General features: G+C 51.7%; 1 protein-coding gene across 1 annotated transcript; it reads right to left on the bottom strand.

Moving 5' to 3' along the window:
• Positions 1–8,691: 8,691 nt before the first annotated feature.
• LOC134968802 (protein kinase C delta type-like) lies at positions 8,692–10,230 on the bottom strand. The gene has a single exon (XM_063944289.1). The coding sequence runs from the start codon at positions 10,228–10,230 to the stop codon at positions 8,692–8,694; it is 1,539 nt and encodes a 512-aa protein (XP_063800359.1).
• Positions 10,231–10,488: the final 258 nt, after the last annotated feature.

The raw sequence follows: 10,488 nt of genomic DNA, 5'->3' as shown, positions 1-10,488 counted from the left end.
TTCTGCTTCTAAGCAGACTATTGCTCGCTGGATCTGTAACATGATTCAGCAGGCTCATTCTACGGCTGGATTGCCGTTACCAAATTCGGTAAAGGCCCATTCCACTAGGAAGGTGGGCTCTTCTTGGGCGGCTGCCCGAGGCGTCTCGGCACTACAGCTTTGCCAAGCAGCTACTTGGTCGGGTTCAAACACTTTTTTACAAAATTCTACAAGTTTGATCCCCTGGCTAAGGAGGACCTCATGTTTGCTCAATCGGTGCTGCAGAGTCATCCGCACTCTCCCGCCCGGTCTGGAGCTTTGGTATAATCCCCATGGTCCTTACGGAGTCCCCAGCATCCTCTAGGACGTAAGAGAAAATAAGATTTTAAACCTACCGGTAAATCTTTTTCTCCTAGTCCGTAGAGGATGCTGGGCGCCCGTCCCAATGCGGACTATTTCTGCAAGGCTTGTATATAGTTGTTGCTTACATAAGGGTTATGTTACAGTTGAGATCAGTCTCTGGTTGATGCGGTTTTGTTCATACTGTTAACTGGTTTAGTATATACCATGTTGTACGGTGTGGATGGTGTGGGCTGGTGTGTATCTTGCCCTTACATTAACAAAAATCCTTTCCTCGTACTGTCAGTCTCCTCTGGGCACGGTTATATAACTGAGGTCTGGAGGAGGGGCATAGAGGGAGGAGCCAGTTCACACCCATCTAAAGTCTTAGTGCCCATGTCTCTTGCGGAGCCCGTCTATACCCCATGGTCCTTACGGAGTCCCCAGCATCCTCTACGGACTAGGAGAAAAAGATTTACCGGTAGGTTTAAAATCTTGTTTTTTAGTTACTAGGGTTCATTCTGTCAGAAGCTCATTAACCTACCAGTATATTTTTGGGGATTGTGGGAGGAGACCGGAGCACCCGGAGAAAACCCACGCATGTACGGGGAGAATATACAAACTCCACACAGCTAGGGCTATGGTGGGAATGGAACCCATGACCTCAGTGCTGTGAAGCAGTAATGCTAACCACTGCACCATCCGTGCTGCCCGAGCATTATCAGTGCTGAAAATATGAATGTGATTTGCCATATTGTATGTGTTGGGCATGTGGGGTGCTCAAAAAGCATAAATTGTGATGGGACTCAGAAACAGTAAAGTAGGACCCGTTTTATTTTTTTCTAGTGAGGGGTCCCCGGGACCCACCTATTTTTCTGCTCAGCGCGATCACTGCAATCCTCAGTATTACCCCCTGTGTGACAGCTGCACAGTGCCACTTCTGTACTGGATGCAATCCTCAGTATTACCCCCTGTGTGACAGCAGCACAGTGCCACTTCTGTACCTGGTGCTATCCTCAGTATTACCCCCTGTGTGACAGCAGCACAGTGCCACTTCTGTATCAGGTGCTATCCTCAGTATTACCCCCTGTGTGACAGCTGCACAGTGCCACTTCTGTACCTGGTGCTATCCTCAGTATTACCCCCTGTGTGACAGCTGCACAGTGCCACTTCTGTACCTGGTGCTATCCTCAGTATTATCCCCTGTGTGACAGCTGCACAGTGCCACTTCTGTACCTGGTGCTATCCTCAGTATTATCCCCTGTGTGACAGCTGCACAGTGCCACTTCTGTATCAGGTGCTATCCTCAGTATTACCCCCTGTGTGACAGCTGCACAGTGCCACTTCTGTACCTGGTGCTATCCTCAGTATTATCCCCTGTGTGACAGCTGCACAGTGCCACTTCTGTACCTGGTGCTAGCCTCAGTATTATCCCCTGTGTGACAGCTGCACAGTGCCACTTCTGTATCAGGTGCTATCCTCAGTATTACCCCCTGTGTGACAGCTACACAGTGCCACTTCTGTACCGGGTGCAATCCTCAGTATTATCCCCTGTGTGACAGCTGCACAGTGCCACTTCTGTGCTGGGTGCTATCCTCAGTATTACCCCCTGTGTGACAGCTGCACAGTGCCACTTCTGTACCTGGTGCTATCCTCAGTATTATCCCCTGTGTGACAGCTGCACAGTGCCACTTCTGTATCAGGTGCTATCCTCAGTATTACCCCCTGTGTGACAGCTGCACAGTGCCACTTCTGTACCTGGTGCTATCCTCAGTATTATCCCCTGTGTGACAGCTGCACAGTGCCACTTCTGTACCTGGTGCTAGCCTCAGTATTATCCCCTGTGTGACAGCTGCACAGTGCCACTTCTGTATCAGGTGCTATCCTCAGTATTACCCCCTGTGTGACAGCTGCACAGTGCCACTTCTGTACCGGGTGCAATCCTCAGTATTACCCCCTGTGTGACAGCAGCACAGTGCCACTTCTGTACCTGGTGCTATCCTCAGTATTACCCCCTGTGTGACAGCAGCACAGTGCCAATTCTGTGCCGGGTGCTGTCCTCAGTATTACCCCCTGTGTGACAGTGCCACTTCTGTACCTGGTGCAATGACAAATTACTTTGAATAGATACTTTCCCTTTAGTGACGCCTACCCAGGGGGATCAGTATGATATACCGCCGTGTGGTATCCCGGCGCTAGAAATACCGACGCTGGGATACCGAACATAGAAAGAGCAACAGGGGTGAGTTAAGGGTGTTCTACCTTCTCCCCACCCACCTAACCCTCGCTGTCTAACCCTAACCTCCCCCCTTCCCCCAGTCTAAACCTGACCTCCCCCCTTCCCGCAGCCTAAACCTAACCATCCCACCCCATAGCCTAACCCTCGCTGTCTAACACTAACCGCCCCCCTTCCCATAGCCTAACCCTCGGAGTGGGGTGCCTTGCCTTAATCCCCCCTCCACGCAGCCTAACCCTAACCACGTATATATGTGTAATCCAGACCTTTGAACGACATGGAGAAGATTCTGTGTGGGGAACCAATGAAGACCTACAATCGCAGTAATTGGTTTGCGCAGTTACACTACCTTCTGCTTCACACAGCCCCCAGTCTCCCACCGTGGTTCCCCAGGCAAAGGACCTTGTGTACAGAAGCGGATCTTGCCACGGGCAAGCAGGACTTTTGCCCGGGGCGCCGCCTTCCGGAGGGTGCAGCACCATGGCAAGATCCGCTACTGCTGTGCCCCCTGCTGCCTGCTGTGTCCCCTTGTGAAGGGAACTAGACGCTAAGCGTCTAGTTTCCCTTAGTGGAGAGGACCTTTGCTGTGAGGTGCGCGATGATGTCATCGCGCACCACTCAGCATTTCAGCGGCGCTACTCTACTGTACACACTCCCTGTATGAAGCCACGCCCCTATTTCCCGCCTGGGGCGCAAGTAGGGCTAAAACTGGCCCTGCTTGTGTAGTAGACCCTGGGGCTCTTGCCCTGCCTGGGAGTTTAGCTTTAAGTGGGAACCTTGGCTCAATGACTCCTTATATCTCAATGTCTGGAAATCAATGACTGATGCGCCGAATAAGTCAGCAAGAAATATATTCCTAAAGAAAGCGAAAAAAGTGTTTAAGGACTATTATTTCTGCAGCAGGGTACATTGGTTTCCACAGGGAAACATCGGGCATAGATGATGATCCAGAGGCACCAACAGGCTAAAGCTTTAGGCTGTCCCAGGATGCATTGGGGCCTCCTCTGTAACCCCGCCTCCAGGCACTGTGCGCTCAGTTTCAGTTGGTGTCTGCAGCAACAGGTCACCTGATAGGAGGGCTGCACTGCGCAGCCCTGAAAAAGGTTTTTCTGACATAAAATTTCTTCATTTCTGGGCTGTCAGCGCTGTATGTCAGGGTAACACCAGCGTTGCAGCTCCATCACCTCCCAAGCGGCATCGCATACTCCCTCGGCTCAGTTCCCGGGTACATGCGGTGGAGTCGTCCTGGCTTAGGCACAGTCGCAGACTGCTCTCCTGGATCATGTGGCTGCTACGGGAAGGAGGTAAGAGGGTCCCCCAAGCGGGACCCGCCATTAAATCACGTTCCATCCGCGACCTAGGGAGACGAGTCGCGGCTCTGGCATGGACACTGCCACCGAGCACGGACGCCATTAGACCCCAGGGAATCAGAGTACAGGTCGGGTGTACTAACGCCCCATTTAGTAAGGCTCGCTAGTACCTGGGTTGGAAGACCAGCTTAGGAGAGACGGCGCTTGACCTGTAGCCCCTCCCCCAGCCCAGGGTGACATCTACTGCACATTGTCATGCCCTGGAGCTGCCTCACACTCTCTCTCACTCCCTGACGGAGACGCTGGGCGCCATCTTATAAGCATAGCTGCGTCTAGTCTCTAGGACTGCACGGCAAAGTCTCCCTTGTAAAGCCGCCTGTATACAGCGCTGTGACTTTACAAACACTTGTGTATTCTGCATGTCTTTATACAGAGAGCGTTAGTTGAGTGTACCTATTACAGAATATATTGTACGAGTATTCTGATATATACCTCCGGTCTAGGACCGCACTTGCTGTGGACTCTCCTGCAGCATGCAGAGTATATGCCAAGGATTTACCAGAGGGGGAAGTATTGTATGATGGTCTGTGTACTACATGTCATACATCTCCTAGTCAGTCCACAACTCCTGTACCTACCCAGGAGCCACCATGGGCTGCCTTCACACACCTACTGGGTACACTGGTGAGCTTACTCCTAACGGCACAAATAAAATCTACCTAAAATGAGTAAAAATAAAGCTATTTTATTAGTAAGAAAATAAAGTAAAAGCCGTCTACACATTGGTGTTCACAATAGACACTAGTTTTTGCTGTCTTCAATGAAATGTATAAAATGTGTAGGTATATATGTTTTTAGGTTGGGTGGGTGAAGGTATCATTTCACTTATGCTCCTGTAAGTAGCTGGATGTCACCTCCTCAGGGGCAGATGGACTTACCTGCCGCACCACCTACCTGACAGACGTAGATTATAATTCGCACGGTTGAGTAAACGGAATTCCTCCGTAGGGAATTCCTGATAGGGGGGCATGGTGTTTGAGGGGCTGCACTACAAAAGTTATTGAACACACTGAGCTGAAATTTGTCATGGACACGTAGAACCAGTGCGCACTGCGTGCCAGATTTCAGCGCAAGACAATGAACAATGAATAATTGGGAGTAATGTAAAGATTAAAATGACAGCGTTTTTCTCCCACGTCCTGTTTGGTTGTAACTGAGTTTCCTGCTGCAGTCTATGAGGGGTTTATGGGAAGTCATAACTCAGGGTGGAGGATGAAGTTAGACTTGGGGTATGATTTGTTAGGTAGCTCATTTTCTCGTTTAGGGCTTTTTGGGGATAAGGTTTTTCAGAAAGTTACAGGTTTTTTTATTCTGTAAAATATGAACCCATTTTAAAGAGAGCAGTGCCAGAGTTCCCCCTGCCCCTCCTGATGAGATCTGCCAGCCCCTGCTCTGTTACCCTTCCCCAGCTGCTGCCCACCCTTCCTCCCATCTCTCTCTGGCCTAATCCCCCCCCTCCTCCCATCTCTCTGGTCTAACCACCCCTCCTCCGTCCCTCTCTGGCCTAATCCCCCCCTACTCCCATCTCTCTCTGGCCTAATCCCCCCTCCTCCCATCTCTCTGGTCTATCCACCCCTCCTCCGTCCCTCTCTGGCCTAATCCCCCCTCCTCCCATCTCTCTGGCCTAATCCCCCCTCCTCCCATCTCTCTGGCCTAACCACCCTTCCTCCCATCTCTCTCTGGCCTAACCACCCCTCCTCCGTCCCTCTCTGGCCTAATCCCCTTTCCTCCCTTCTCTCTCTGGCCTAATCCCCTTTCCTCCCATCTCTCTCTGGCCTAATCCCCCCCTCCTCCCATCTCTCTGGCTTAATCCCCACCCCCCTTTTCCCATCTCTCTGGCCTAATCCCCCCTCCTCCCATCTCTCTCTGGCCTAATCCCCCCTCCTCCCATCTCTCTGGCTTAATCCCCCCCCCCCTCTTCCCATCTCTCTCTGGCCTAATCCCCCCTCCTCCCATCTCTCTGGCCTAACCACCCCTCCTCCCATCTCTCTCTGGCCTAACCACCCCTCCTCCCATCTCTCTCTGGCCTAACCACCCCTACTCCCATCTCTCTCTGGCCTAACCACCCCTCCTCCGTCCCTCTCTGGCCTAATCCCCCCCCCCTCCTCCCATCTCTCTCTGACCTAATCCCCCCTCCTCCCATCTCTCTGGCCTAACCACCCCTCCTCCCATCTCTCTCTGGCCTAACCACCCTTCCTCCCATCTCTCTCTGGCCTAACCACCCCTCCTCCGTCCCTCTCTGGCCTAATCCCCCCCTCCTCCCATCTCTCTGTCTTAATCCCCCCCCCTCTTCCCATCTCTCTGGCCTAATCCCCCCTCCTCCCATCTCTCTCTCTGGCCTAATCCCCCCTCCTCCCATCTCTCTGCCTTAATCCCCCCCTCTTCCCATCTCTCTCTGACCTAATCCCCCCCCCCAACTCCCATCTCTCTGGCTTAATCCCCCTCCCCCCTCTTCCCATCTCTCTGGCCTAATCCCCCCTCCTCCCATCTCTCTCTGGCTTAATCCCCCCTCCTCCCATCTCTCTCTGGCCTAATCCCCCCTCCTCCCATCTCTCTCTGGCCTAATCCCCCCTCCTCCCATCTCTCTCTGGCCTAATCCCCCCTCCTCCCATCTCTCTCTGGCCTAATCCCCCCTCCTCCCATCTCTCTCTGGCCTAATCCCCCCTCCTCCCATCTCTCTCTGGCCTAATCCCCCCTCCTCCCATCTCTCTGGCCTAATCCCCCCTCCTCCCATCTCTCTGGCCTAACCACCCCTCCTCCCATCTCTCTCTGGCCTAACCACCCCTCCTCCGTCCCTCTCTGGCCTAATCCCCTTTCCTCCCATCTCTCTCTGGCCTAATCCCCCCTCCTCCCATCTCTCTGGCTTAATCCCCCCCCTTCCCATCTCTCTGGCTTAATACCCCCCCCCCTTCCCATCTCTCTGGCCTAATCCCCCCTCCTCCCATCTCTCTCTGGCCTAATACCCCCTCCTCCCATCTCTCTCTGGCCTAATCCCCCCTCCTCCCATCTCTCTGGCCTAACCACCCCTCCTCCCATCTCTCTCTGGCCTAACCACCCCTCCTCCATCCCTCTCTGGCCTAATCCCCTTTCCTCCCATCTCTCTCTGGCCTAATCCCCCTCCTCCCATCTCTCTCTGGCCTAACCACCCCACCTCCGTCCCTCTCTGGCCTAATCCCCCCTCCTCCCTTCTCTCTCTGGCCTAATCCCCCCTCCTCCCATCTCTCTGGCCTAACCACCCCTCCTCCCATCTCTCTCTGGCCTAACCACCTTACCTCCGTCCCTCTCTGGCCTAATCCCCTTTCCTCCCATCTCTCTCTGGCCTAATCCCCCCTCCTCCCATCTCTCTGGCTTAATTCCCCCCCCCCCTTCCCATCTCTCTGGCCTAATCCCCCCCTCCTCCCATCTCTCTCTGGTCTAATCCTCCCTCCTCCCATCTTTCTGGCCTAATCCCTCCGTCCTCTTCTCCCGTCTCTATCTGGTTTAATCCCCCCTCTCGTGTGTGTGTCTCTCTCTGTTGCCTAATTCCCTCCCCCCCTCCTACTCTCGTCTCTCTCTGGCCAAATTCCCTCTTTATCCTATGGTCTCTCTGGCTTTGTCCCTCACTTCCTCCTCCTCCTCCTCCTCCTCCCATCTTTCTTTGGCGTAACTCCTCCCCTCCTTCTCTGGTCTAACCCCCCCTTCCATCTCTCTCTGGCCTAATCTGCCCCCCCATCTCTCTCTGTAATAATCACCCCTCGTGTCTCTCTAGCTTAATTGCTTCCCCTTTTCCTTCTCCTCTTGTCTCTGTTCACCCTATTTCCCCCCCTGTCTCTCTGGCCTAATTCTCCCTTCCTTCTCCCATCTCATCTCTGGCATATATATGTGTGTGTCATGCCGCTGTGTGTGTGTGTGTGTGTGTGTGTGTGTGTGTGTGACAGCTGCTGTGTGTATGTGTGTGTCAGGCTGCTGTGTGTGTGTCAGGCTGCTGTGTGTGTGTGTGTGAGGCCGCTGTGCGTGTGTGGGTGCCAGGAAACTGTACGTATATGTGTGTGTGTGTCAGGCCGCTGTGTGTGTGTGGGTGCCAGGTCACTGTGCATATATGTGTGTGTCAGGCCGCTGTGTGTGTGTGTGTATATGTGCATGTGTGTGCCAGGCTGCTGTGCTGTGTGTGGTGTTACTGGCATTAGGAGGAGGTAGGAAAACATTTGATGTCAGCTCTAACAATAATATACTGTAAACCTGTGTATATGTAGCAAATAAAACATTGGGGATTTTGTCATATTTTGATCAAAACATAGGCAAAATATTTTCAAATCAAAAGAAATATGCCCGCACTTGGTGTTCCCCATATTGTACACGGTACCAGCTGCGTGGCAGTATTAATTCCATATATTTATATAAAACAGAAAGACATTTGCTGTCAGCTCTAACAATAATATACTGAGAAATCTGTGTGCATGTAGCAAATAAATTAGAGGGGGTTTTATCATGTTTTGATCAAAATATTTAAGCTTGCAGCCCACGTCAAGGGACCCCAATATTCTGCAAGTCCCTCACCTGGCCTATATGCATTTAGGCAGCAGGTGGTGCTTCTACCGGGAGCAAAAGGCAGCTGGTATTGCTACTGCCAAGATGAGGAGGCAGCAGGTGGTGCTTCTACCGGGAGCAGGCGGCAGCTGGTGGTGCTGCTGCCGGGAGGAGGAGGCAGCTGGTGGTGCTTCTGCCAGGAGGAGGAGGCAGCTGGTGGTGCTTGTGCCGGGAGGAGGAGGCAGCTGGTGATGCTACTGCCTAGAGGATGATGCAGCGGCTGCTGGTTCGTCTTACGCAGTTCATTGTTGTCCACATGTCACTGGTAAAGGAGAATCCTGTTAACAGGCTCTCATCCTCTGCAGATATTGCAGATTCTGTAGGTGAGAGCAGGTCATCCATCGGTATAGCTTCAGCCATTGTCACTGGAGTAGGATACATTGTAAATGGGGGAGTTATCCTACCGGCCTCTAGTTTCTCCCAGTTTATGGACTTGAAGAATGGATGACATGAGATGTTACTACAGCGATTCAGTCTCTCCTCTGGGTCTTTGCATAAGAGTCTTTCAAGGAGGTCCCTAATCTCTGGATGGAGATTGCTCGGATAGCATGGAGCATCATGCATGATAGACAGCGCAATCTTGGTGGCATCATTGCCAGCACAAAAGGGGTATATTCCAGTAGCCATTTCAAATAATACTACCCCGAATGAAAAGAGGTCTACCATGATGTTATATGGGACATTACAGATAATCTCTGGAGCCATGTAATACGGAGTCCCAGCTTGTCCTGATATTTTCTTATCGCCATGGACATTCATTACAGAGAGGCCAAAATCTGCGATTTTCACATGGCCAGCTGCATCCAGAAGTATATTTTCTGTCTTAATGTCCCTGTGGACAATGCCTCTTGTGTGCAGGAACTGCAGCCCACAGAGTATTTCTGCTGCAAAAAATCTGATGGTAGGAACATCAAATGGGCCTCTGCTCTGTATTAATTGGCAGAGGTCTCCACCACTCAGGTACTCCATTACAAAGAATACATGGCCCGGTGTGTGGAAGGCAGCATATGTGTGCGGAAAGAGTGCACTCTCCCCAGTTATTTTCATCACCTCTTTCTCTACACACATAAAGTATTTCTTAATGCTGTTCACTACTGTCTTCTTTTCTATGACTTTCACGGCCAGACGCTGTTTGCTGATGGAATGGGACGCTAGGACCACCTTCCCGAAGGCGCCTTCTCCAAGCATTCTGTGGAAGGTCAAACTGGCCAGATGGTGAGACGCAGCTGATGTCTCTGGGGTACTGGCTACGGATATCCCACTTGCATCTGCTGATCTCTTCTTTTTGTCGCCAGTTTCCTCACTTATACGAGTTCTCTTTATGCCCCTCCGTCCAGATGCCTGGGGTATGATGGGCACGCTGGGTCCCTCGCCTGGACTGTCATGATGTTCCTCCTCTTTCTTTTTCTTACACGGTCCACTGTCCTCTGTCCTGTCTGAGGATCTTTTAGTGGCCACTCTCTTAAGCATGTCCTCAGTTTTGCCGCTGCTGGTCTTTCTCACCTTCCTCATAGTTGGGGACTCATCTGATGACTCTCTTTTTCTCTTATTTTGAGGAGTCTTTGATGCTTTCTCAGATGACCGGTTCTCCTCGCGCACCTGAATGTCTCCTGATGTTACGGTTTTGAAAACATCGCCTTTCTCCTCGCATCCATCCTCCTCCTTCTTCCTCTTGCTAGGAGCTTGCTCCTTTGTAGCAGACCCGTTGTTATTTGGTCGCTTTCTTTTATTTAGACTCATATTGTCGAAACAATACAAACAATTTTGCCAAGGGCAAAGAAATGCAGCTTCACACTAGAATAGGTGAAGATACACTAATGGAAATGAGGTTCGTGAGCCTCTTAGCCACCAGCCAGTGACATCACAAAGCTTTGTGACATCAGCAGCATTGTGACATCATCAGCTGCTGTAGGCCCAGTGTCACTGCCTGCTGTCCCTATAATATAACCAGGTGTTATGTAACAAAAATCCCTGACACCCTTGGTGCTCTAGGATAAG

The sequence above is a fragment of the Pseudophryne corroboree genome, chromosome 11, assembly GCF_028390025.1.
Source record: "Pseudophryne corroboree isolate aPseCor3 chromosome 11, aPseCor3.hap2, whole genome shotgun sequence".
NCBI classification, from domain to species: Eukaryota; Metazoa; Chordata; class Amphibia; order Anura; family Myobatrachidae; genus Pseudophryne; species Pseudophryne corroboree.
This window is presented reverse-complemented; position numbering and strand designations above follow the sequence as displayed.